Below are 27,883 nucleotides of genomic sequence, written 5' to 3'. Positions count from 1 at the left end.
CAAAAATTATGATTTAAATAATTATATATGTTAAATGTAAAATACAAATGTATATATATTTATAAATATATAAAAAATAGTTATAAATTGTATATAAATCATAATTATATATATATAAACATACACATATGTGTGTAGATATATAGATATGAAGAACAGATTGACTGCAATTTACAGATTCTACATTAGTTGCAAGGTTCTTTTCAACTTAATGAAGCCAAAGCAGTTAATTTAGATGTAGAATGGACTTAATGAGAGCCTGAATGAGTTAGCGAGGTGACTAACGAGCGCCTGGTCGCCTCTGTTAGCAGCGTGTCGGAGGAGTTTCTGACGGTGGAGGAGAAGGAGCAGCGCGAGCGCGAGCGACGCATGGCCAATAACGCTCGGGAGCGGGTGCGTGTGCGCGACATTAACGAAGCCTTCAGGGAGCTCGGCCGCATGTGTCAGCTGCACCTGAAGAGCGAGAAGGCTCAGACTAAACTCATCATCCTCCAGCAGGCCGTGCAGGTCATCCTGGGCCTGGAGAGACAGGTGCGAGGTAGGACCAATCCCTGTGAACCACGCCGTCCTGTCGAGAAACACACACCGCTGCTGAGAGCCACGTCTCTTTCCTCGCTTTGACTGCCGCTCGCTGTGTTTGTGTGATGCTAATCTGTGTGTGTCTGCTGACCTTTAGCATCTCTCTGCACATGATCTGCCTCATTAACGTGATTTACGCAAGTAGTGACTTGCTAATTTTAACATTCTTGGCAATCCTCAGTTATGATTTTAGCTGATTGATTATGATTGAAACTAGCAAATATTTTAAGATTAATCTAAAAAAACCCATGTATTAATCATATTTCACCCCCCCAAAAATTGTATCCAATTGTATTACCATTGCAATTTGTGGCATGACATACATTTTTTATTGTAAAAACCATGAATGTGAAGTCATACGACTTCATTTATAATTCAAATTATTAATACCTGTAAATGTCATTAGATTCTTAGATTCCATTTAGTGTTTATTATGAATAAATAGTGTTACCCTGTGGTATAAATGCCTTTAAAAAATAAATTATAATATCCTTTTCTTATATAATATATTATTTAAATATTTAAATAGTGTGTATTTATATATATATATATATATATATATATATATATATACTCAAAATATATACAAATGTAGTATATAGTATAAATGGTAACTATTCATATAAATTACATTCTATGTTTTTTTAATAACAATATTTTTCAATTTCATAATATATAAAAATACAATGTATAAAAAAATATTATAAAATATAGTATACAGTGTAAGTATGTCTAATGCGTCATATTGCGGTATATATAATATTTCTCAGTCCAGTAATTTTCTTTTTGGGATGAATTAGGAGTCAGGTTTTGTTCTAGTAACAAGTAAATCACGTTGTGCTTTCTTCCTCCCACATGCTCTTATCATTATTCATGTGTGAATGTTTGAGGAGCTTCTGACAGTAAATGCTCAGACTGATATCTGATCTGTTGCTGTTTTGATCAGAGCGTAATCTGAACCCGAAGGCCGCGTGTCTGAAGAGGAGAGAGGAGGAGAAGGTGACAGGAGAGCCGCAGATGCTGACCGGTCTGGGTGGAGACGGACACGGACATATCTAACATTCAGGTGAGCTTCACATCTGGGATTATGATGCAGTTGAATATATTCATGTTGGATTCATGCATTTGGCAGATGCTTTTATCCAGAGTGAGTGAGTTGCATTGCATTAACGGTATAAATTTGATTAGTTTATGTATTCCCTGCAAATCAAACTATTTTTTTTTTGCGTTTGGGGCTGAGTGCTATGAAATCAGTTTTGTTATTCCTTAAATTTTCGTTTGTTTAGATCCAATTTTCATTTTTTAAATTTTAATTATTATAATGGAAAAATTAAAACTGAAACTTGAATATCTTAACTAAAATTGCTTTAAATATACAATTTTAAAGTTTTACAAAAAAAAATTTATATTGCCCTTTGAAATCAATTATTTTTTTGTTTTATTTATTCCGGATTCCATTTTTTCTTTTTTTTCTCTTTTTTTTTAATTCTTTTTCTGTGGTTAAATGTCTTATTAATTAAAAACATGAAATTTACATAATTTAACAAATCTAAGATTTTGAGATCAAAGTTTTGGAATTTTGGCAAGTCAGAATCCAAAAGCCTAAATATTTTGAGAAAGTCAAAATTACGAGAATAAGGTCAAAATATTTTAAGAAAAATTTTTTAAAAAATTAGAAAAAGATTACAAAATATTGAGTCACATTTACGCGAATAGAGACAATTGTTTGAATAAGGTCGAAATTTTGAAAAATTAAAATTGAGAGAATCAAGGCAAAATATTTTGAGAAAAAGTCAAAATTGTGTGAATAAGGTCAAAATATTTTGAGAAAACGTCTAAATTATTTTAGACAAAATATCTTGAGAAAAGTAAAATTTATGCGAATAGACAAAATATTATTGAGAAAAGACAATTGCGTGAACAAGGTCAATATTTTGAGAAAAAAGACAAAATTACGAGAAAAATGTCAAAATATTTTGAGAACATCAATTACGCAAATAGATTTGAGTCAATATTATGCGAATAGACAAAATATTTAGAGAAAAGTAAAATTTACATGAACAGACAAAATATTTTGAGAAAAAAGACAAAATCGCGTGAATAAGGTAAATATTTTGAGAAAAAAGTACAAATTGCGAGAATTAAGTTTAAGTTTTGAGAAAAAGTAAAAATTATGAGAAAGTCTAAATATTTTGAGAAAAAAGACAAAATTGTGTGAAGGTCGAAATATTTTGAGAATAAAGTCAAATTTTAATTACAAAATTAAAATTCTATTTTCAGAATATAGTTTATAGTGTGCAAATCATAGAAAATCATAACATATTTAACAATAATATTTAAAATCTTTTAAAATGTAATCAAATGTATCCTTTTTTTTGGCAAACAACTTGCTGTTTTACTGTTAAAATTGAAAAGCGAAAATTAAATTTTCTGAAGTTACATTTTGTGCTGAACCAAGGAAAAATCTAGAATAGATTCATAGTTCATTGTTTCAGTTTCCACAACAAATGTTACAGTGCGACTCTGCTTTTGCTCTGAATTAATAAAAACCAGCTTCTCCATCTCGAACGTCTTTGTAAACGTGTTTAGATGAGCTGCTATTGTTGTTTCTGTGTTTTTTCTCAGATCCTGATGTTGAGAAGCTCTCCGTCGACGTGGCCTTATCTTCCCGTTCTTGTTCCAGAGTCCACACACACACACACACACACACGCAAACACACACACACATTCGTGATTTATATATTATAAACAGATGTGTCGAAGACTCGCATACACACAGTAACTTCCTCTGAACACAGTATGTCCTCATCAACACGTGCGATCATGGACCATCGGTGGAAATCAGCGTCTGCGGCCCGGACGTCCTGCTGTTTGATGCTGTGATGTTAGATTTACAGTGTGCTGTTCTAGAGCACACACACACACACACACACACACACACACACACGAGCCTTTGTATTCAACGCAAGGTCAAGCTCTGCCTCGGGAACAGATTCCTGTATTCTTTGTAGTTCATGTATTCAAGTTTGGCTTTCTTTTGTACCGTTTTGTGTTTATGATGTAGAGAGAGATGTTCAGTTTTGATGCGCAATGTTTATGGTTCTGTTTGGGGATCGCCACTAATGTGTGAATCCCACAAAACCGCTCACATTTCACCTCTAAAAATAAAAGTTTTTTTTTTTTAAAGGAATATTAAGCCTGTTTTATGGAACATTAAGATTTTTCAAAAATCTTTAAATTCTCATTGTAATGAAAAAAATACATTTAAATGTAAATGATATATAATAATGCATTTATTGTGTGTCCTTTACGCTTATTTAAATTTATAAAAATTTTTTTTTTTTTTGCTGTATTACATTATATAACAATACAAAAACAAAAACTATAAACACTTGGACACGTTAAGATAATGGTGAAAACTAAATTCTGTTATATAAAATATTATACTATTTTATTTTATTTTGAGGGGGTGATATATCTGAACGTGTTTTTGTTTTTCACTCTAATATCTGCGTTCATCCAAAAGAAATGGAAAGATTTTTATTTTATTTCATGGAAAATAAAGCCTGTTTTACAGAACATTAGGATTTCATTCTGATATTTTTATGGCAAACATTCAAAATTTAATAAAATGAAAAAAATGAAATTTAAATTATTCATCAAGTGTTTAGTTTTTGTCATTTATGCTTATTTAAATTTAGTTCATCGTTACTTTTTTCTCTTTTTTCTTTTACGTTACATTTTAAGAATTTCAAAAACACTCGGACACATTAAGGTAACGATTTTTTTTTTTTTTTAATGCTTACATTTTTTTTCACGTAAAATATTTTTTTATATAAAATACAATACAATTGTATTTCATTTTGAGGGGGTGAAATATCTGAACGTGTTTTGTTTTTCACTCTAATATCTAGTTCATCCTAAAGAAATGGAAAAAGATTTTTTTCTTTATAGAAAATTAAGCCTGTTTTACAGGAACAAATTTTCCATTCCTCAAAATTCCATGATTTAGTTTCTGTCATTTATTTGGATTGATATTTAAATAATTGTTACAGTATTTTTTTTTTACTGTATTACATTAACCGTATCACAAAAACACTCATAAGTCATAATGATCCTAAAAGTAGGCTTTACTTCAATTTTTTTTCAGGTCAAGTATATTTTTAATTTATTTTTTAATTTATTTTATTTTTGGGGTGAAATATCTGACGGTGCTTTTATGGGATTCGCTATAAAAATATCTGCCATCATTCACCAGAGTACCAGAGCTTGTGTTTTTCATTGTGGATTTCTGAAGTATTGGAAAACGCTGGATGATATTTTCTTGTTTTTGTGTGTCTCTCATTTCGAAGTAACTCGTGTAAAATCGTCGCGAACCGAACATTTCAGCCATGTATTATCACACATTTCTGAGGCCATCTATCAATTTGCTTTGGATTTAACGTAAGCTGGACTTTGAGTTTTCACCCAATACGAACTCAATCTGACCACTCGAATAGTTAGTAGTAAACAGATTTATTAGCGTTGTGCTGTGCATTCGATCAACTCGATGTGTTGATTCATGAATTTGCTGCCACTTGTCAATATTTCTACATGAAGTAGAGAAAAATAGGGTCTTTACAAGCCGACCCAGAGTTGTTGTTCTTTTTTTTTTTTTTTACTTCTTTTATAAAGTTCTGTTAAATGTTTGTGTTTACTTGTTTTAGTTATTATCTATGTTGATTTTAAATGTTAGATGCTGAAGTACGCCAGGAACAAATTGTGTTTCATATTTCTGTTGCAGTTCTATTACTGGAGAGCTTGGGTATAATTTGTGGTTTGGAGATGGCAGTTTTGCGTTTAACACACAGAAATGTTCCTTATTGTTTATAAGGTGAATAATCACTGTGCTCAAATGCAAAACCAACATTAGTGGTTTCATTCTTGATGATTGAAAGGAAACAGTTGGTTGAGTTTATCTCTAGAGATCTTTTTCTTCGTTAGTACTAACTTCGTCTTTTACACCTGAAAGATGATTATATGAATTATTCTCGTTTATGTATTGCAAAAATGTAAACTCTTAAAGTGCCTGCATCGTTTTGTTCAGTTTTATCCTGGAGTCAAGTCAGGTTTTTATTCAGACGTCACGTCTTGTGGCTTCAACTTGAGAATATTTTATAAATTCACATGAAGAGCGACGTGAGAATTCCAGATGTATGTTAACGTGAATTCTTGCTCCTCGGCAAATAAAGAACTTTCTTTGTAAACATGGATCTGTTTGTGTCAAGTCTGTTCGTCCAGCTTCTCGTGTCAGATCTTGTCTGATTGTGATCAAGTAAAGGTCAGAATAAGGTCAGTAATATCTCCAGATGAACTCTTACTGGACTGAAGCAGCTCAGCTTTACTTGAGCTTTATGTGACCAAATAAACTGCTTTACGTTCTGGATACTGCACATATGTATACATTTATTGAGGAATACGAATGTTAGGTGAGCGTTAATCTGTAATCTGATTACTTTTCATGTGACTAGTAAAGTAACGTATCTGAATTACTTTTCCAAATAAGTAACGACGAGACTGAATTCAGCTTCTTTTTAACGCTATCCGTTCCACCTTAAAGAAAAGCTATTCTTTGCTTCTTATTCACGCTTAACTTTAGGAACGTAACTTTTCGCTCTTATCTCATTGTTATTTACATTTTAAATAGTTTATTGTTCGTTTCTGAAAAAGAGACACAAATGGAGACGGTTCAATTTTTGTTTACATAAATTGAAAACAATTTGGGGCCTAATACTGAGCCTTGAGGAACCCCCTTTGAAATAAATGAAATGTATAAATTTATTAGAGAATACGAATGTTAGGTGAGAGTTAATCTCTAATCTGATTACTTTTCATGTGACTAGTAAAGTAACGTATCTGAATTACTTTTCCAAATAAGTAACGACGAGACTGAATTCAGCTTCTTTTTAACGCTATCCGTTCCACCTTAAAGAAAAGCTATTCTTTGCTTCTTATTCACGCTTAACTTAGGAACTTAACTTTTCGCTCTTATCTCATTGTTATTTACATTTTAAATAGTTTATTGCTCGTTTCTGAAAAAGAGACACAAATAGAGACGGTTCCTAGACGTGAAGCTAAGAAACGCGGAAGCGTCGCGGTTTTTTATTTTTATTTATTTATCCTTTATTTAACCAGGTAAAACTCATTGAGATTAAAATCTCTTTTACAAGAGAGACCTGGCCAAGACATCAAATACACATACATACATACATATATATATATATATATATCACAAGACCCAGTGCTGAATAAGGCTTAATATAACTTTATGAACAATTACACTGACCAATGTTCACCTGCTTCACTTTCTTCAGAGTTGAAACAAACTGTCTATAAGAAATAAAGGTAGTCATTTTCAATGATTTCTGAAGAAGGTTCCAGGCAGAAGGTGCTGCAAACACCTTTCCCTAATTCTGTTTTGACACGGGGTACCAACAAGTGTAGTTCACAATTTGAACATAATCCATAAAGGCCATGATTACTTGTTAAAAGGACACTCAAATAAGTAGGAGCTAGTCCAAGAAGTGCCTTGTAAATGAAACATAGCCAGTGAGTGTACCTTCTTGCATAAAGAGATGGCCATTTTGCTTTATAATAAAGGATACAATGGTGTGTCCTATAACCACAACCAGTGAAAAAACGTAATGCACAATGATACACAACATCCAGTTTCTTCAAACATTGGGCAGAAGCATTCATATATATCAGATCACCATAATCTAATATGGGAAGAAAAGTGGCCATCACCAGGTATTCTCTAGCGCGAATGGATAAGCATGATTTTGATCTGTAGAGATAGCCAAGCTTTATCTTAAGCTTAGAAACCAGATTGCTAACATGGGTTCCTTCTGAAACATAGTTTAATATCAATGATTATACCCAAGTATTTATAACTGTTAACTAATTCAATTTCATTTCCTTCAAAAGTCGAGATGCTGGAAGAAGAAACTGGAAGTTGTCTTGAGTTTGTGAATACCATTATTTTTGACTTTTGTACATTTCAGACCAGCTTAAGCTGTTTTAAACGGTTCTGAACAGTATTAAATCCAGACTGCAAAAGCTCAAGGGCTTGTGCAGTAGATGATGCAAATAACAGTGTCATCAGTATAAAAGTGATGCATAGCATTCGATACATTTTCACAAAGTTTGTTTATATAAATTGAAAATAATTTGGGGCCTAATACTGAGCCTTGAGGAACCCCCTTTGAAATAGGCAAAATTGAAGACACAGAACCAGCCATCCGAACACTTTGGGTTCGACCTGTCAAATAATTTGCAAACCAATCTACCGAATGCTTAGCCCTCTGGGCTTCTTCGTAAATGGGTTACACTTAGCTTCCTCCGGGTCAAAAAAGACCGAAGCCTTAAAAATGTAACTTTTTTTTTCCCAGGAAAACCAATCAAATATATTTTTGTTCAATAATATTTTTTGTATATTATTTAGAATTTTTAAAGATTTTTATGATACTTTGCATTAATTATATATTTTTTATGAGCAATTTTTTCCATTAGAATTAATATATATATTTTTATTTTATTTTAATTTTAATTTTTTTTCAATAAATGCACCATTGCACATCAAAATAGAGTGCAGGCCTAAAATAAAAAAAAATTCAAGTGAGAAGAGCGCCATCCAGTGGCTTTAAAATATAATAAATGTGTGTAATGTCCTGTAACCGCCTATAGGCTGCCATAGCTTTTTTTTATTTATTTTTTTTATTCCCATTTGGAAAGAAAAAAAATCGAATTACTAAGCAACCACTGAATGGAACAACACAATCTATATATCATTTTAAAGCTTAGGATCTCAGCTTTTTAATGCATCTAATCACATTTATTAACTCTTAACGAGTGCTGAGTAATCCCTCTAAAACCGAGTGTACCGCCAGCAGGCGCCACCTAGCTGCGAAAATATTCATTACCATATTTTTCAAAAATATTGCCTTGATTAACACAAAGTTGATGTCATTTGAAAGCTTAGGGTATGACCTTTACAGTGAATGTATCCACTTTGAAAAAATCTTAAGTATTGCTGAGTTATTTGGTGATAAATACAATTTCTTTTTTTTTCATAATCTATAAAATAATGTACTGCAATGTGTCAAAAACATCATACAGCTCATGAAACATTCACAGATCATTGAAAATGGCACTTCATTTACAACAGGACAGTAAACTAAGACACTTGCGTTTTAGACACCACATTGCCATTGTTTTTGCTCTATTTCTACAACAAAAATTTATTCCAAACACAGCCACCAAAGCAAAATTTTGCATCTCTGAGCAACATGACAGTGTTTCGTTTCTGAATGAATCAACCGTTTAAATGATTTGGTTCAATCGCAATGACTCACTTATTAACAGTGACTTGCTGACACATACTGGCCATTTTAATTTCACATTTAAAGTATCTTTTGATTTTTTTTTTTTTATAATTAAGTTTTTATAATTTCAAATGAGTATTCAACATTTTATGTCTGGCATATCAAAACATTATTCATGCATTTGTAACTGCAGGTTAAATGCATTCTTGTCCTGCATTAAGCAGTGTAATACATCTAAATGCCACGTCCGATGAAGCTTTTGCATTTCCTCTGTATTGAAAAGATGAGTTTGTTGATACTGATTTGCCAGATAACAGCCCAAATGTTTTATTATTCTAAATAACTGATTCCTTTAATTAAAAACAACTAGTTTGAGATTGATAGACCTATCCCAGGAGTGTCAAACTCAGTTCCTGGAGGGCCATAGCCCTAACCCTGCTCCAGCACGCATATCATGTAGTTTTCAAATAAACCTAAATGATTAGATTAGCTGGATCAGGTGTGTTTAATTAGGGTTAAATCTAAACTGTGCAGGACTGTGGCCCTCCAGGAACTGAGTTTGACACTCTTGGCCTGTCCCATTTTTGACTCCCTCCCACTGTTAAAATGTAACTAAGTAATTTTTACTCTGAGTAAATTTTAAATGAGCTACTTTTTACTTTTACTTGAGTGGATTTTTTAGACTGGTACTTTTACTTGTACTTAAGTAAAATTTCATTAATGTAATGGTACTTTTACTTGAGTAGAATATTTTTGTACTCTTTCCACCTCTGTAAGGTGGAACGGATAGCGTCAATAAGAAGCTGAATTCAGCCTCGTGAAGTAACGCCAATTCCTTTGTTTCTCACGTGTTGACTGACAGCTCTGTCCTCATATTGAGAGGAACCAGGAGTGTAGTTCTAGACTAAATATCCACATGCATTACTCATCACACTTGCGCAAAAAACAGATTCAGCATTCCTCAAGATTACTTTTTAGGGAGTAATGCAATATTGTAATGCATTACTTTTAAAAGTAACCTTCCCCAACAGTGGAGAATACACAAAACTTTTAAAATGTGGCATATATATAATTTATCGTATTTTATTATGTTCGTACGCATCTTCTTTGTGACGTGTTAATTTTAAACCTTTAAGACAGAAATAAAAAAGAAGACTTTATAGCACAATTTTAAAATTAAAATAAATACAATTTAAATAAATTAATTTATTGTACTTTATTATGTTCGTACGCATCTTATTTGTGACGTGTTACTTTTAAACCTTAAGACAGAAATAAAAAAAGTAGATTTTATAGCGCAATTTTAAAATAAAATAAAATAAGAAAATAAAAATAAATTCAATTTTTATTAATTAATTTATCGTATTTTATGTTCGTATGCATCTTCTTTGTGATGTCTTACTTTTAAACCTTTAAGACAGAAATAAAAAGTAGATTTTATATCGCAATTTTTAAATAAAATAAGAAAATAAAAATAAATACAATTAAAATAAATTTATTTATCGCATTTTTAATATGGAGGCTTTTACTCTGTACCAGTCCCCCGGTAACCAACTTCCGCGCAGGTTGCTGTGAGTTGATGACGCGTCATCCGCGGTTTCCTGTGCGTTTGTTCTAGTTGTCCTCTCGACACACGTCTGATCATGTTGGGCAAAATAATTGGACAGAAATATGTGTCTGTTGCGAAAACATGGTAAGAACACGGTAAAACTTCGTACAGCAAAATAACCCTGATATTCAATAAATATTATGCATTGTTTTTTATTAATAGTGTTGTCCTTGTTGCGACCTGCTAATGCTAACGAGCTCAGGTCACGCTAACACACTTTACTCTCGCGCTCTTCCGAGAGTTTTTCTGATTTATAATGCATATATGATTTATTAAACAGTGTCATTTGTGGATATGAATGTGGCAGCTAGTTGTGTTTGAATATCTGTGTTTACTGGCGTGATACAAACGATAAGAAACTACATTTCTTAAATTGTTTAATGAGATAATACAATCAGGATTCTTTTACAGCCTTCATATTTTTCCTTTGTCTTGAAAAACCTTCATGTTCTGGTTTATAATAACATTACTAATAGTTAACCTCTAACTGTGCTCTTGCCTTTACCTTCTTGTGTTTATTAAACTAAATGATCGAATGATTCGTAGAATTTTAATGATAATGAGTCTATTTTGGTAATCTTGTTGATTTCTTAATAGTATTAAAATAAACGTGTCTTTAACGTGAAAATAGTCAGTTTTTTTTTATTACTTTTTATTCATTCTTTAGACTATATATAATCTAAAATTGCTTTTCACTGCTCATATAGTCGGTGAGAATATGAAGCTCAAACTGAGCAAAAATATGAATTTGCTGCAGATGTTAATAATTCTGCTGCTTGTGATGTAAATCAGTGAGATCTTTCTAACAGTAGAGCAGATGCTGATATAAACTGATGTAAATATATCTCCAGTAATGAGATGAGATGTAAATGATCCGCACATATAACACTGAAGAAATCAAGGCTCCTCAGAAGATGTGTTCTGGAGGCTTGTGAAGATCATTCCTCCGCTGAGGAACAGTGAAAGTAAAGCTTCTGGAAACAAACGCTCCTCAAAAGATCAGGTTTGAGACTCTAAAACATGATTGATGGAGAATCAAGTAAAGCTGAGCTGCTTCAGTCCAGGAAGAGTTCATCTGGAGATATTACTGACCTTATTCTGACCTTTACTTGATCACAATCAGACAAGATTTGAGTCGAGATTTACACTAAAAGAGATTTAATCGATCAATCAGAGACAAGACGTGGAGGAGATCGAGTGAGAAACAGACCGATCATATAGATACCTCTGTGTATGAAATATGATCTCTATTCTCCAGGGTTCCCACGCTCACCGTCTGGGGAGGAGTTGGAGGTGTTGCTCTCGTTTACTTCACAGACTGGAGGGTCATCATGGACTACGTTCCCTACATCAATGGAAAGTTCAAGAAGGATGATTAGATGAAGGTTTGTCATGTTTCTCTCTATTTAAACTCTCTGGAGTTCAAGAACGATGACTTACCTCCATACACACTACTGAAGGATCTGAAAACAACAAAACTAAACGGATTGGAGTCATTTTGGCTCCAAAAATCGTATTTTGGGAACAAAGATGAAGTGACTTTGTTCAGTGCTGTTGTTTGTTTCTTACAGTGCTCTTCTTGTTCCTGTAGGTCCGTATTGCTGTAGTTTAAATGGACTGAAGATGGAGACATCCGACTGCTCATCACTTCTAATAAACAATGTGATATTTATTTTACATCTTTCCTCGTGATTATTTTTCGGTGTGGATCGCACTCAAGAAAAGAGTAAAGTCTCAAGGTCCAAATCTAATGGTTGTAAATATGCAACGCCGGGGTGTTTTCTGTGTTTCTATAAAAAGATTCATCATTTGTTTCACCTCAATCCTCTTGGAATAAATACACTGCGGTTCGGTTCTTGAGAAGGTCATGGTGGAGCTGAACTCTGCTGTTTAATTCTGTTGTGATGTCCATGTCATCTTAACCGTGAGTTACTGGTGATGCTTGGTAATAAATCAAACAAAATGAGTTGTTTTTTGTGTTATATGATCACTGTTTTATACAAATGCATGAGTTTCCAATATTGCATGGTTCCTAGATGTAATTAATTGATTTTTAAGATCTTGGATTAATGTGCATACGTTTTTTAATCCAGCTTCAATTTTTCAAGTACTCCAGTGGTATTTTGGTATCACTGATATGCAATTTTTTTTTGGTGAATATTTTTAGTGCTTAAAATTAACACAAAAAACAGAAATATTTCCTTGGCAACTAGCTGAAATAAAATGCATTTTAAGTGTCTTATTTAATTATTATTACGTTTATTTAATTTATTTATTTTTAGTTTTATTTAAATATATATGATTTAGATTGGTCACTATATATAATGTCAGATATTTAATTAACTGTTTTAAAAAAATATACTTTAAAAGTTTTTGCGTCTTTTACATGATAGGAATAACTTTCTTGATACGGCGAGTCGATTCTGACTGAACAGAAAGATCCGATTCTACGAGTAACCTTCCATAACTCAACTTTCTTAGACAACAATCGACTACAGACCTCCCGAGAATCATAGAAAATATGTTTTCAGCTTTTTTACTTTTAAATGAAGATTTTTGTTGTATTTATCCCCTCCGCGGATGAATGAACTGCGAGTCGACTCTCGGTTCACGGAGTCTTGATTCAGATTTTCGAGCGGTGAGCGGATCGAGAGCAGCGCCAGCGCCGTCTTTAACCCTAAACATCCACAGCTTTTCCTCCAGAGATACTCCGGGAGAAACATGGAGAGGAAAAGGTGGGAGTGCTCGGCTCTCCCAAATGGTTGGAAAAGGGAAGAAGTGACCAGAAAGTCGGGCTTGTCCGCGGGGAAAAGTGATGTCTATTATTTTAGGTACTGCAGCGGGATTAGCCGGAGACCAGCGAGCCGAGACTGACAAAAAACTGCATTTATATATTAGTTAACAATCTCTAATCCGACTTCAATAGGATAAATGAGTATTCTAGTACGTTATTATCCCAGATTAGTGTTGTTTGTCGTGAAACTAATCGAGTTTTGCCGTCTCGTGCGCGCTAGCACTGAGCGCTAATCTGCGCTAGCTGTCATGCTAACTCATTGTTTTGGTTCTGTTGATCTAGTTTAACTATTGTTCTTCTCTAGTTTAAACTGAATACAATATTTCCTTGTAGTCTGACTATTGTTTATATTCGAGTCTGCAGTATATTAATAATAAAAAAGTCTTAATTTAATCGGATATCATTGGTAAGTGATGCAGCGGCTGCAAATGTTGAATTAATAAGGAATCTGTCATTATTAATAGTCGATTATTTATCAAGAGAGTAGCTGGATGAGCCTAAATATTCAGTTTATGCAATATAGATACTGTCACTTTACTACAATTTTTAGGGGTATTTCTAATGTATATCAATATATACTGCTGTTCAAAAGTTTGGGATCAGTAAGATTTGTGATGTATTTTAAAGAAGCCTCTTCTGCTCACCATGGCTACATTTATTTGATCAACAATAGAGAATTTTTAAAAAATATTATTAACATTTAAAACGGCTGTTTTCTATGTTAATATATATTAAAGTGTAATTTATTTCTGTGATGCAAAGCTGAATTTTCAGCATCATTCATTACTCCAGTATTCATATATATATATATATATATGTTTTTATTATATTTGTAACATGCAAATTGTAAATGCATATCTATCTTTCTTGTTTAACACTAGAATTATTTCTAGAACATGGGTTTGTTGGGTTGTTGCTGTTATTTTAGACATTAAGGAATATTTCTTGATTTTTCCTTTCGCTCTCAGTCCAACAGGGAAGAAGTTTCGGAGTAAACCACAGCTGGCCCGGTATCTGGGGAACTCCATGGATCTCAGCTCCTTTGATTTCCGCACGGGGAAGATGATTATGAGCAAGCTGAATAAGAACAGACAGCGGCTTCGGCACGATCCCAGTCAGAGCAAGGTACACGCGTCCGGCCGGATGAAGCGCTCTTGTGCTGTCTGTTGGTAATAATGTTTGTGTCTGGATGTCTGCTTTCAGGGTAAACCGGATCTGAACACGTCACTGCCGGTCCGACAGACAGCGTCTATCTTCAAACAGCCTGTCACTAAGGTCACAAATCATCCTAGCAACAAGGTTAAGACGGACACTCAGAAAGCTGTCGAGCAGCCCAGACAGGTACACATCACATCTGCTGCAGATGTGCACTTAGGAGACATTACTCTCACCTTGGGGTCGCTAAGATTTTTATAATGGTCTTTGAAAGTCTCTTCTGCTCACTGAGGCTGCGTTTATTTGATTTTAATAAAATCTGTAAAATTGCAAAATTATTAAAATTTAAAATATCTGTTTTCTGTGTGAATCTGTGTTAAAGTGTAATGTATTTCTGTGATGCTCCGCTGTATTTTCAGCATCATTCCTCCAGTCTTCAGTGTCACATGATCTTCAGAAATCAGAATAATATGATGATTTACTGCTCAAGAAACATTTCTGATTATTATCAGTGTTGAAAACAGTTGTGCTGCACGATATTTCTGTGGAAACTATGATGCATTTTATCTTTCAGGATTCACAGATGAATAGAAAAAGTTCAGAGGAACAAATAGAAATCTTTTGCAACATTACAAGTGTCTTTACTATGGAAGCCGTTTCTGCAACAGGATAAAACATTAAATAAAAAGGTCGTTGAGACTTTATCTTGCTTTATATTTCTCAGAACTTTTGTTTCAAGCAGACTTTCATACTTTGTCAGCAAAAAACACACCAAACTTTAATGACTGCAGCTGTCGAGCTCCAAAAATATCAAAAAGAAGCATAAAACATCCCTCCAGTCAGTTTGATCCTGTGATGGAAACATGAAATCATCTCTGCGGTTTATTTCACAGCTGTTCTGGGAGAAGAAGCTGAGTGGACTCAACACGTATGATATCGCCGAGGAGCTGGTGAAGACCATGGATCTTCCTAAAGGAGTGCAAGGTGAGCACGGAGGAGCAGCTCTCATACACACTGAATGAAGGGAAGTGGTTAGACTGAACGATGTTTGAATGGGCAGGTGTGGGTCCGGGCTACACAGATAAGACGCTGCTCTCGGCTCTAGCGAGCGCCCTGCACACCAGCTCGGCTCCCATCACCGGTCAGCTGTCCTCCGCGGTGGAGAAGAACCCCGGGGTCTGGCTCAACACCACACAGCCTCTGTGCAAAGCCTTCATGGTGACGGATGAAGACATCAGGTACGAGCAGACACAGAGTCTGCAGGATCACTACTAACTCTAGCTAAACTGGCCACTAAAGAGAAGTTTTGTCATATTATGATGAGTCTTTTAAAACATCTGTGGAAACGCTGTTTTCTGTGAGTTTAATGTCACATCCAGTGTAACTTCCCCATCATTCAGTTACAGTCTCTGATTCGTTAAACACATTTTCTTGTTCTAATATTTAGTTTTTTGTCTAACCTAGGGTTATTATAGTTTACAAAAACTATATCCATAAAAAAAGATAAATATTTTAGCTAGTCTAATAAAATAAAAAATAAAATTTTTTACTTTATTTTAGCTATTTTATTTAAGTAACATTTCTAATTTTCACTTGGTTTATAAAGACTATATAGAGAAATAATAGATTCTTATTTAGTTGGTTTTTTTAAATTATTTTAGCACTTCAAATGAAAAATAAACTATATAGACAAGTTTAATTTGAATTACTAAAATAAAAACTAAACTACAACTAAACAAAAACTATAGACAAATATGTTTAATCTGAAGTGCTAATATAATGAAAGGTAAACTACAATTAAATAAAAAAAACTATATAGACAATAAATACTTAATTTGAAGTGCTAAAATAATGAAAACTAAACTACAAAAATAAAAGTATATAGACATAAAAATAGTTGATTTGAAGTGCTAAAATAATGATAATTAAACTACACATAAATAAAAACTATATAGAAAAAAAATACTTAATTTGAAGTGCTAAAATAATGAAAACTAAACCACAAATAAAAAAAAAACTATATAGAGAGTTTAATTTGTAGTTACTAAAATAAATTATCTAAATAAATAAAGTAGACAGAAAAAAAATAATGAGAACCCATTAAAATGAGTAATATTTTAACTATAAAGAAGTGAAAACGAAAGTGTAATACAGATTATTAGTAGTATATCAGAAATGGTCTGGTCTGACCTGACGTCTCGAGGGGTTCCTGTGGTTTTAGATGATTTGACCTCCAGTTTGTCACCGTAGAATAATGAAGGTTTAGTGAAGATGAGCGATATCTGAATGCTTGATTGAGACGCTCTGCGTGGTCCACAGGAAGCAGGAGGATCTGGTGTACAGCGTGAGGAAGAGACTGGAGGAAGCGCTCATGGCAGACATGCTCGCACACATCGAGGAAGTCTCCACTGAGGCCAGATCTCTGAAGGAAGAGTCCAGCGACGAGGAAACCCAGTCCGTTTAGCTGTAAGAGAAAGACTGATGATTCTTCATTGAACCAGGAGGATGATGCTTTTTCAAAGGAAATAACCACTTTATTAAATCCCTTTAACTATGTTCTTTCTTTAACTACTGTTTTTGAATGATACATCGTTGTTTTTTTTTCAGTTTAGGGCATTTGCATACAATATTAAGGAAAAATCTAATTTGGAGTTATGCTTAGAACAAATGAAGCATATTTTTAATTCATTTGATATTTATGTGTACTATAAAACACATTCTGTTTTGCCAAATCATAGACTCTTATGAGTTTTTATACAATGTTATAAATACATGTAGTATCTTGGGAATAATGCATTAGTAGAACATTTTGGTTTGTGATAACTGGAACAAATAAGGTGCTAAATTTTTTTCTAGTAAGTGCATTAAATATCAGGAAAATCCCCTTTGCAATCATCTGCAAAACAAGCATATTTTAAGTTAATTTGGTGTATGTGAATTCAGAAATGTTTTTATTTCTTTCCCAAATGCTGCTGTCGTTAATCTCAGATCAAGCGTTTCAGAAACCAAATTGTGAGCGAGTGCAACCGTGCTTTAAACTATAACTTCAAGGCTATGATCAGATCTTTATTGAAGGGCATGTAACGCTTTGAAGATCTTTGATAGTAATCCCGTTCATCTCTGTGTCTGCAGGAATGAGATCGATCTAGACCACGGTTTTCTTCCTCTTCAAACCCAAAGACTTGAGCTGATCTCTATGCAGAAACTCTCCTGCTGTGAATCCTTGTTTTACTCTAACATTTTATACAACTAAACTCACTGTTTTGCTGGCTTTATCTTGTTTTAAGTGGATTTGCTGTATTTGTGTACAGTGCCTTTAATGTTTGGCTCCATCATGTCCGTCAGATTTGGGTTTGAGTTTCAGTGCCGTCAGTATAACACAAGTCCAGGTGGTTTTCTTTTATTCAGACATCGTAAGTTAAGTTTTGCACTTATATATATACATACACAAACGAAAACCATGTTTTTATGACCGATTATGGAAATAATCTACTATTAGTACATATTGGTTTGCAATGGCTGGTACAAATAAGGTGCTCGATTCTTCCTGTTTCCTTTATATTTTAGCTTTTGTTACAGTGCTATTTGAGCGTAGATATGATATGTGTCTCTGGATCATGAGTCTCTGAGGTATATTTGTAGCAATAGCCAACAATACATTGTATGGGTCAAAATTATTAATTTGGTCTTTTATGCAAAACATTAATAGGATATTAAATAAAGATCATGTTCCATATAGATATTTTGTAAATATCCTACTGTAAATATATCAAAACCTAATGTTTGATTAGTAATATGCATTGCTAAGAATTAATTTGAACAACTTTAAAGATGATTTTCTCAATATTTAGATGGTTTTTGCTCCCTCAGATTCCAGATTTTCAAATAGTTGCATCTCAGACAAATATTGTCCGATCATAACAAACCAGACAGCAATGGAGAGATGATTTATTCAGCTTCAGATGATGCATACATCTCAGTTTTGAAAAATGGACACTTAAGACTTCAGGTTTTGTGCTCCAGGGTCACATATAACCTCTTACATTGGTGCTTTTAGGTTTTTGTATTCATGAATCTATCAATGCATGTCTGATATCAGTGAATATTGGAAGAAATGGACAGTTTTCCAATATTTGTGGAGTTATATTTCAATGACATGAGATTGGATCAAGCTGTTTGTGTTGCTGTATGAAGTTGGTACATGTGTCATTATTCACTGATGCATCATGGGATATTATTATGGACTGAACACTTACAGCACAGAAATCTGCAGGATATGCATCTGTTCATCCGGTGTTTGGTCGGTCAGTAGATGGCTTGTTTTTTATTTACACTAATTCTTCACATACCCAGGATTGAATTTAATATATGACTGACTCTTACCCTGACTTTATTTTGTTTTCCCGTCACGAATGATTGCACTGTGCAGTCGTATTTGAGAAAAGCAGGAGAGGTGTTTGTGTGTTGACCTTTATTTGCAAGAAATCTTAGATATTTTTGAGTATACAAACCTTGTAGCGGAGGAGAGACACATTATTTTGTAAACTTGGAAAATAAAAGACTTTCAACAAACATCAACATACTCATTTTTTTCTTTTAATGCAAATATAGGCATTTGATAAAAAACAACAAAAAGCTAATGTTGAGTCTCAAGCCTTTTTCACCAATTAATGTTCATATTTAAATATTTACAAATTTAGTCGTTTTTATCAAATATGTTTGTAATATAAATATAGTAAATATATTCATGGATTATATATATATATATATATATATATATATATATATATATATATATATAGTAGTCAACATTTGAAGTGGATCAAAAGCTTTAAATACCATTAAAATGTTTATTAATACATACGTATGCTTTTCCATATAAATGTTTTAAAACTGATTTAATAGTCAATAGTTAAACATTTTTATAATATAAACTTGAAGGACTTAGATATAATTTATTAATGAAAAAATATACATCTATTAACGGAATCATTAAAATAATATAGATTGAGTTTATACAGGCTAATTATAATGGAAATATATTATTGTAATATGCATTTACTTGTAAAGAAATAATCGCCCAGAAGCGCAGCACGTGGCCTTTGAACCCTTTGTTGTGCGCCGGGTGACGTCAGCGCAGAGAGAGAGAGAGAGAGCACACACACACACACACAGACAGACAAAGACGGCGGACCGGAGGAACGCGCTATATACCCTCTCTAGCGTTCCAAGCGTGAAAACAACCGGTGAAACAATGATTAGACCGCGCGCGTGAGCGGTGCCGAGGCAGGACGCGTGATTCCAACGCGCGCCGGGGTTTGATTTTGACCGCGAATGCTTTTAAAACGAGTATTTACCTCCAACGCCCCCCAACACTTAGCAGCTCCGCTAACGGCTAGCCGTCATCACATCTCCCTCATCCGCCAGAAAACAGCTGATACGAGCGGCGCGGGAACACGTGAGGTGAGGTAACTTACTGCCACTGTATTTACCGCTTGTCCGTGCTAGCTTCTTGTCTGCCGGTTTTCCGTTAACGCCCGGGATTGTCCGCGTGGTGCGCGGATGAGAACTACAAACAAAGGAGACAATGTGACTGATCGTCTCCGTTTAGCAGCGCGGCTAACAACACTTCACTTTCAACTCCAATATCTCCGTTTAAACTCACGATTCAACCGATCGGGAGCCGCGGACGCGCGCGTCACGCTCCCGCCGCGAGCTCTGCATAATAACGGACGCTCTACCCGCGCTTTGTGAGGCTAAAGAGCCGCTGAAACAAAGACAAAAGGGACGCGACACATGGAGTGCTAGAAAACAAGAAGCACACTCGCTTTAGCGTACTGTAGTGTGCACTTAGAAGCGTTTCTAGATGGTTTGTGGTACTTCTCAATGTGTTTGATTGTTTTCATTGTGTCTTTTTTTTCTAGGAAGCGCGCTCGGTTCGGTGTCTGATGCGCACGCGGGCGCTACTATGCCTAGCCCGTTGTTTCACCCTGACATCATGGATCACGAGATGGTTGTGAGCAGCACCGGACCGTCCGGCGGGGTCACCGAGCACGAGCCCCGGGGCGAGGACCGTCAGGAGGCGCTGCGCTTCGCTCTGGATCAGCTGTCACTCATAGCGATGGAGGAGGTCGACTGTCTGGACGGGACCGCGCCCGGTGAGAACTGTAACGGAGGAGGTGGATACGTTGACCTGCAGATCCTCGATCACACCAACGGCTCCCGGGAATCACCCGACTCCTGCTCGCCTTCTCCGGAGTACTACGGCTCGGGAGGCGGCGGCGGATACCACATGGCCGGCCCGCACTCCTCCATCCTCGGGGAACAAAGCTCGGTGCTCCGCAAGAGAAGCGTCAACATGACCGAGTGCGTCCCGGTGCCCACGTCAGAGCATGTGGCCGAGATCGTCGGCAGACAAGGTAACTCGACTTTAATATTCACTAAAACATCATAAACCATAATATAACATGCTTCTGGTTACGATTCTTTGTGATCCACGAGATGATAAACAAATGCAGAGGAGTAAAACAATAAGTGAGTTTTTTAATATTATGTTTTGAGAGATGATAAACAATAAATGCAAAGCATTTGAACAATTGTAAAGCATTGCATATAGTTATTTGTGATAAAATATGAACGTTTTAAAACCATGTTCCAAAAATGCAATGCATTCGAACAATAGGAAAGCATCGCAAGTATTTATGTGCCCTCAAAATACGAAATTATGTTCTTAAAAGATAAATAAATGCAGTGCATTTGAACAATATAAAAGCACTTTGCGTGCAAAATATGAAAATTGAATCATCTTTGTTTCAAGGAGAATGAATGCAATGTATTTAAACAATATAAATCATTTCAAGTAGTTATTTCCGTTATCAATTTTAGTGTTTTAATATTGTTCCAACAAATGCAATGCAAATTGTTCTTAAAAGATAAATAAATGCAGTGCATTGAACAATATAAAATCATTTACCTGCAAAACATGGAAATGTTATACAATTCTTTTTCAAGCGTCATAAACAATGAATGCAATGCATTTGAATAGAAGGTTATTTGCGTGCAAAATATTGACGTGTTCCAAAATTTGGTAAACGACGAATGCAGGTGAACAAAAATAAGCATAACCTGACTGAGATCAGTCATGTGACATTGTTTACTAGCCAATTGCATTGAACATTTTATTGTTTACCCGAATTCTTTGTTTAGATCATTAGGAGTGAATTGCATTGGAGCAATATGAAAATCGTCGCTTTAATAGTCTTGAGATTGCATGCAAAAGCTGTGATTTGAATATTCACTCCCGCTTTCTGTTCCTAGACATCATAAACAAAGCAATGCAGTGTATCAGAACAATAAGCGCACTTTCTGAGCAGAAGTGAGCGGCCAGCTGCATTGTGCTTCTGCTGTTGTTGTTCTGGCACGCATGCATGGGTGTTTTCGTGCTTTTTGACGTTTAGACTGATTTCTGTCCTTCATGAACATCAGTGGTGTGGATGTGGGGATGCAGGAGGGGTTTGGGAGGGGGTCTGTCGCTCTAAACCAGACAATAGAGACTCGCATCGACCGCTGCGGCTTCACTGGCCTCCCGCCCATCTCTCTGTCTGCTGATTATCGATCTCTGATTGCATTTCGTTCAGCATCCGGAGTGTTACATGAACGCGCAGGGGTCATGTGAGGATATGAGTTATACAAGTATAGAGGCACGGGGGCGCGCGCTACGGCTCTCTGCGCGGCGCATTTCAGCTCCGATGGACTTGTTTGTTACAAACCCGTGAGAAATAATCTCCAGTGATTGCGTTCCTGTAAAACAATCGTGATTTCTGCGAGCTTTGGCTGCCGCGGCATTGTTCTCTTTGTTTGAAATGCCATGTGTTCTGCCTCCCGCAATGACGTCACAGAGCGCGCGTCCATTGGCTGAATGAAGTGACCCGGATTTAAAGGAACAGTGCACCTCTGTGCGGCCGCCCGCTGACAATAACAGCCGATGAATAAATAAAACATCTTTATTATCAATGCACGGGTAAATTTTGAAGCATTTATAATGGTATACTTGCAGGCTTTATGTGAACTGGTTATAAGCTTGTATGATAGTCAGAGAAAGTGCCACTATTATTTAATTTAATTAATTTATCGTAGTTATTGTATTCAAGTATGTGCCAAAATTTTCAACCTTTTTAAAAGCCATGGAGTTTTATATAATTTCTTCAGAAACTATAGCATGCTACTACTGGAACAACTTTTTGCATTATAACAACAAAGTAAACTGATTTAAAATATTATACTTGCAGATATTAGAAACAAATTTATTTGGGTAAAGACTTATATAATAATGTATGATAATCGCTATTGAATTTGAATGTAATAACATATTTTGATTATTATGGTTCATAAATTTACACATGTCTGTCATTTTCCACTCAAACTTTCATTAAAATGTAGTGACATGAATTTTATACCACGTTGTGTCTGAATTAATTACAATAATTTTTTTACATAATTTTATTTAATTTTATTACAATATTAATAATTATATATACATTTACATTTGTCTGTCATCTTTTTTTTTTTTTAAAACTAGAGTTTCTCTGTTTCTAATTTCATTTATAATTGTAGCAGATTCCCAAGTTTTAAAATTAAAAAAGTAATTAAAATAACTACGTTAAAATGTTTTTTTTAAATATATATTAACTAGGTATTTATTTGTTTGTGCATTTAAATAATCGTCAAAGTCAGTATAATTGATTTTAATAAAATATTGGAATTAATATATTCAATAAATTTATAAGTATGCCAGTCATGATTTGCATTTTACTTTTTTATTCAACCTTTTGCTTTTGCTAGTTAAATTTCATTAGTCCTGTTGTGACAAATAATTTTTTAAATGTACAGATATATAACATGTTGTCCTTCAGTTAAAAATAGCAAACTATAAAATTAAAAAAAAATCTAATATTAGAATCAATGCTTTGTTTATTTGGGTAAACACTTATGATAATCAAAGATTTGTTAATAGTATTATTGACTAATTATTAATATAATGTAATCATTACATGTAAAAATAATATGTATACGTTTTTTTTTGTTTTGTTTTTTTTTTGTTTTTTTTTTATTCCTTGTTGTGTTTTTTGTTCTGTGGCTGTTATGTTGCACTGCGGAGCTTCTGTCACGAAAACAAATTCCTCGTATGTGTGAACAAACCTGGCAATAAAGCTCATTCTGATTCTGATATGTATACGTTTACATGTGCCATAATTTGCCTTTACTTTTTATTAAACTTTTTTGCCCTTGCTACTGCATTTAAACTTTCCTGTGGTAGTACGATATACCATGTCATGTCTCAACTCATTAAAATAATTTTAATCAATGTGCGCATTAGTTAAAAATTGTGTAATTTTATTGTAACTAGTATTAACGCATGATAATACCGAAACCATTTAAATTATTTATGCATTACAATAAATATTTTTTGTCAGTTGTCGAAAGTTTCTTTTTTTTTTAATGTTTTCACTTGTTTTTTGCAGGTTGCAAGATCAAAGCTTTGCGTGCGAAAACAAACACCTACATCAAAACCCCCGTGAGAGGAGAAGATCCCATGTTCATCGTGACGGGCCGCCGCGAGGACGTGGAAATGGCCAAACGCGAGATCATCTCCGCAGCCGAGCATTTCTCCATGATCCGCGCCTCGCGCTGCAAAGCCGGTGCAAACGGTCCCGGATCGAGCGGCTCGCTTCCCGGCCCTCCCAACCTCCCGGGACAGACCACCATCCAGGTGCGCGTTCCCTACCGCGTCGTGGGCCTAGTGGTGGGACCCAAAGGAGCCACGATCAAACGCATCCAGCAGCAGACGCACACCTACATCGTGACACCGAGCCGCGAGAAAGACCCCGTGTTTGAGGTCACAGGCATGCCAGAGAACGTCGACCGCGCGCGAGAAGAGATCGAAACGCACATCACGTTGCGCACCGGCGCCTTCGTCGACCTCCAAACCGAAAATGACTTTCACAACAACGGGACGGATGTGAGTTTAGAGGGTCTTGGGTCTCTCGGCTTAAGCGGCGCGCTTTGGTCGCGTGCGACTCATTCAGCACCTCCGTTGCAGAAGCACCATTCGACACGCAAGATGTCTTCCGAATCATTCACGGCGACTCGACGGGTGGCAGACGGCAGCGGAAGCCCCACGAGCCCCTTTAGCACTAGCAGTGCCGGCGGGAGCTTCTCCTTCACAGGCGATTCGACTCCGAGCTTGCCTGCGACGTCAGAAGATTTGGGTTTTGAATTTGGCGCTGCGAATATATGGGCGCCATTTCTAAACGGTGCGAAGCAGCAGCCAGTGCCACTGCAGACGGTCCGTCGCAACAGCAGTGGCCTCAGTGGCGGAGCCATAACCCCACGCCTCTCGCCCGACCCAGATCACCCGCTCGCCCGCCGGGCCCAAAGTGACCCGCTCAGCGCACTCTCCTGGCTCCAGACGGCTGCCGGCGGCAGCAGCGGCGGCGGAAGCAGCACAGGATACTCTTCCTGCTCAGCGTCGTCGCTCCCGGGTGGCTCGCCAACTGATTCAGAAAGCGGCGGAAGCGGAGGTGGAATCGCATCCACTATGTTAGGACGCCTCAAAGCGGGTGGCCTGGCCGGGATGGTGTCGCGGGACTGTTTTGTGTGTTTCGAGAGCGAGGTGACCGCTGCACTCGTCCCATGCGGCCACAACCTCTTCTGCATGGATTGTGCCGGGCAGATTTGCCAGTCGCAGGATCCCGAGTGTCCTGTTTGCCACACTCCTGCCACGCAGTGCATCCGGATCTTCTCTTAAACGAAGACTGCCTTGAGTAATTATTAGAAATGACACTATTCTGATTTATTGACAGTAATAATAATAATAACAATATCAACAGTGACTGTATTACACACTCAAGTACTTGTAAGACTGCGTCTTATCTTCAGCCATTTAAACTCGGTGGGTTATTTTTCCATCATGCTTCCGACTTTTTCTACTCAACTTTTACGCTGCACTTTTTTCTAATGGTTTTTTCTTCATGTTGCCAATGCAGTCATTTTTTTAAATTATTTTTTGTTTAATTTTTTATGCGAAAGCTGCGCTCATTTAGACCAAAACATGAGATACTTCTGTTTTATTATCGAACACTTAATATTTATACAAATCGATATGCGACGATTCTAGTGGATGTTGGATCTGAAATAGCTAGAATAGTCCATGTTATGAATATCATTACCGTGAATTTTCTCGTTTCCCACACTAACTTAAAACATTCACGTGTCGGTTCATTCCTGCACTCCAGAAACAGGGTTGCTAGTATTTACAGAGGAGCTTTTATCTGTTACGACTTTTAAAATCACATCGCATACTGAATAATCTTTCGAATGTTTAGTCGTGATTGTGTGCGAGAGCGACTGCGACACAAATGTATTTAGCTGGAGTTTGCATCTGTCTTCCGGCCTTTTAGTTTACGATCGCACTTAGCTCCCCATCCGCTGCCTACGAATGAATCTGTAGCCCCACCCAACGGGTTTTACGCAGCAAGCCATGCTTTCACACTCTAAAGGGCTTCTGGTTCCACACTACACTTCAGGTCGTCCTAATAAACAGGATGCTAGTCCGCATGGCAGCTAAATCACCAGGGCTTCCGTACGATTTAGCGATGCACAAGCCGTTTTTTCCTTGAACGTGAGGGACTCTGACGTCTTAACGAGCGAGAATGTGTTTTGGTTTGTACAGGCTTCTTTCTCTAGACACTCGTTTAGACCTTTCTTTGGCGTGTCGAATATTAAGCGTGCCAGGATTCAAGCGCTAACGGTGCCTTGGTGGTGAAACTCGCGGCCGGGAACGACGATTGTGATGTAAGCTCTCTCCGCTCTTCCAGTTTTAGTGATATGTACAGAGAGCCGTGTCGAATCTGAGCCACTCGTTTTCTTCTTTTCATCCCCAGACTTCATTAAAAGCAGTGTTTAGTAGTGTAACAGGCTGAAAGGTACAAGAAGCTAGTAGTTTTTCCGGTTGTGTGTATGTGAAATGTTTTGGTTATGGCGATGAAGGTCATGTGACTAGTGAAGAATTGGCCTGAAGTCTAACAGTTTCCTTTCCTTTTTTTTTTCTTTCCTCGAACAGGGTTTGCTGAGGACGATCTCAGGCGGTTTTGCATTAGAATGACGTCAGACGCTGTTTTCCCATGATGCATTTGTGCCCTAAACTCGCTCTGCTTTTACTTCCGCTTTAATTCCTTTCTTACGCAGAACCGAAAGCAATTTCAATAACCGAATTTCAGGCCTAATTGTAAATATCCTCAATACAATCATTGCGATTAGTTTTCAAACGTATGACGGAAAAGGTTAATGTAGTTTTTAAAACACGTATCGTTATTTGTAAGTTAAACTCTCTGCATGTCTTGAAGCCGCGAGGCATTAGCTAATAATTTTCTAAAAAGGAAAACTTTTTTTACACATTTTTACAATTTCTTTGCTTATCTTGACAAATATCCCAGATTATAATGTGACCCTTTTATTACAGCAAATTTATCTTTATTTTCCATATTTCTGTTTCCTGTGTACAACATATAGGCAATTTATAACAAAATGAGAAAAAATTATTGAAGAAAATTTAAAATTAAAATATATTTTATTTGAAAGTTTATGGACCTTTTAACCGTGAGCTGGAACAATTGTATACACGTATAATTTGAGCTGACTTGACGGTTATAAGAAATGTATCAAGAGTTTTATTTTTTATGCTTCTTTAATAAAATCTTGTTTTTGTTTTTGTACTGTAAAACAATAAACCTTTGTGTCCGTGTCTTCATTTCTGTAATATTAAAGCTTTGTTGCATGCATGGAGACAGAACGTTGTTAAACATGTTAGTTTTGTCTTCATATCCATTTAACGTTAACGTTTTTTTAACTTCGTTCCCTAGTTTGTGAAGTAAAACTTGCAGGGTTATTATAGCTAACTAAAACCAAAACCATGAAATTACTTTTGTAACTTGAATTTTTTTTTACTTATTTTAATTATAAAACTTATTTTACTTTTAGCTAGTTGCCACAAAATTGCTTATTTTCAGTTAGTTAAACAAAGTAAAACTTTTTTTTATTTTTAATAATGTTTTGTCTTTTTTTTTTTGTTTTTGTTTTTTTAAACGTTTATTTAGTTTGTATTCATTTTTTCAGTTTCATTCATTTTAGTGCTTTCATTACTTGACATTTCATTAACTATACTATAATAATAATAAAAGTAATCTAATACCCTTGGTTGTTAATGACATATCCCTGTAATGAATAATATAACAATTTACTTAGAACACTGGTTCCGGTTGAAAAGTGTGACATCACAGCTTAAATTATTTTAACTTAAACATAATTAAGTTTTTTTTATTTATA

General features: G+C 35.5%; 3 protein-coding genes and 1 long non-coding RNA gene across 7 annotated transcripts in view; all 4 read left to right on the top strand.

Moving 5' to 3' along the window:
* Window positions 1-4,158, top strand: part of LOC132154406 (transcription factor E2-alpha-like) — a 36,816-nt gene extending 32,658 nt beyond the window's left edge. Inside the window, exons 18-20 of one of the 2 annotated variants that reach the window (XM_059562948.1) lie at window positions 309-538; window positions 1,526-1,645; window positions 3,205-4,158. In XM_059562948.1, coding sequence (XP_059418931.1) covers window positions 309-538; window positions 1,526-1,638 — 343 coding nt within the window. In that variant the 3' untranslated portion in view covers window positions 1,639-1,645; window positions 3,205-4,158. The remainder of the gene's footprint in view (window positions 1-308; window positions 539-1,525; window positions 1,646-3,204) is intronic. The other variant, XM_059562947.1, reaches the window with a different exon arrangement.
* A 6,356-nt stretch (window positions 4,159-10,514) lies between these two features.
* Window positions 10,515-11,863, top strand: LOC132154093 (uncharacterized). Its single transcript, XR_009437060.1, has 2 exons — window positions 10,515-10,635; window positions 11,810-11,863. It is a non-coding gene; the product is annotated as an uncharacterized LOC132154093 (long non-coding RNA).
* Window positions 11,864-13,129: 1,266 nt separating this feature from the next.
* On the top strand, window positions 13,130-17,771 carry LOC132154405 (methyl-CpG-binding domain protein 3-like). Of its 2 annotated transcripts, none has more exons than XM_059562946.1 (7): window positions 13,130-13,286; window positions 14,314-14,470; window positions 14,549-14,686; window positions 15,394-15,484; window positions 15,561-15,738; window positions 16,820-16,966; window positions 17,633-17,771. In XM_059562946.1, exons 1-6 carry the CDS (start codon window positions 13,273-13,275, stop codon window positions 16,962-16,964), a joined length of 723 nt encoding a protein of 240 aa, XP_059418929.1. In that variant the 5' UTR covers window positions 13,130-13,272; the 3' UTR covers window positions 16,965-16,966; window positions 17,633-17,771. The 2 variants fall into 2 exon arrangements, with proteins under 2 accessions (XP_059418929.1, XP_059418928.1); XM_059562945.1 differs by having other exon boundaries at window positions 13,169-13,382.
* A 1,839-nt stretch (window positions 17,772-19,610) lies between these two features.
* On the top strand, window positions 19,611-27,288 carry LOC132154403 (RNA-binding protein MEX3B-like). Of its 2 annotated transcripts, none has more exons than XM_059562944.1 (3): window positions 19,611-19,968; window positions 20,425-20,919; window positions 24,022-27,288. In XM_059562944.1, exons 2-3 carry the CDS (start codon window positions 20,469-20,471, stop codon window positions 25,305-25,307), a joined length of 1,737 nt encoding a protein of 578 aa, XP_059418927.1. In that variant the 5' UTR covers window positions 19,611-19,968; window positions 20,425-20,468; the 3' UTR covers window positions 25,308-27,288. The 2 variants fall into 2 exon arrangements, with proteins under 2 accessions (XP_059418927.1, XP_059418926.1); XM_059562943.1 differs by having other exon boundaries at window positions 19,612-19,963.
* The last annotated feature ends 595 nt before the right edge of the window (window positions 27,289-27,883 follow it).

This window comes from Carassius carassius, chromosome 12, assembly GCF_963082965.1.
Source record: "Carassius carassius chromosome 12, fCarCar2.1, whole genome shotgun sequence".
Taxonomy (NCBI): domain Eukaryota; kingdom Metazoa; phylum Chordata; class Actinopteri; order Cypriniformes; family Cyprinidae; genus Carassius; species Carassius carassius.
This window is presented reverse-complemented; position numbering and strand designations above follow the sequence as displayed.

Coding starts and splice junctions, on each gene's coding strand:
- LOC132154403 (XM_059562944.1), top strand. CDS start 20,469: ATGCCTAGCCCGTTGTTTCACCCTGACATCATGGATCACGAGATGGTT. Junction 20,920..24,021: donor CGAGATCGTCGGCAGACAAG/GTAACTCGACTT, acceptor TGTTTTTTGCAG/GTTGCAAGATCAAAGCTTTG.
- LOC132154405 (XM_059562945.1), top strand. CDS start 13,273: ATGGAGAGGAAAAGGTGGGAGTGCTCGGCTCTCCCAAATGGTTGGAAA. Junction 14,471..14,548: donor ACGATCCCAGTCAGAGCAAG/GTACACGCGTCC, acceptor GTCTGCTTTCAG/GGTAAACCGGATCTGAACAC. Junction 14,687..15,393: donor CTGTCGAGCAGCCCAGACAG/GTACACATCACA, acceptor TTTATTTCACAG/CTGTTCTGGGAGAAGAAGCT.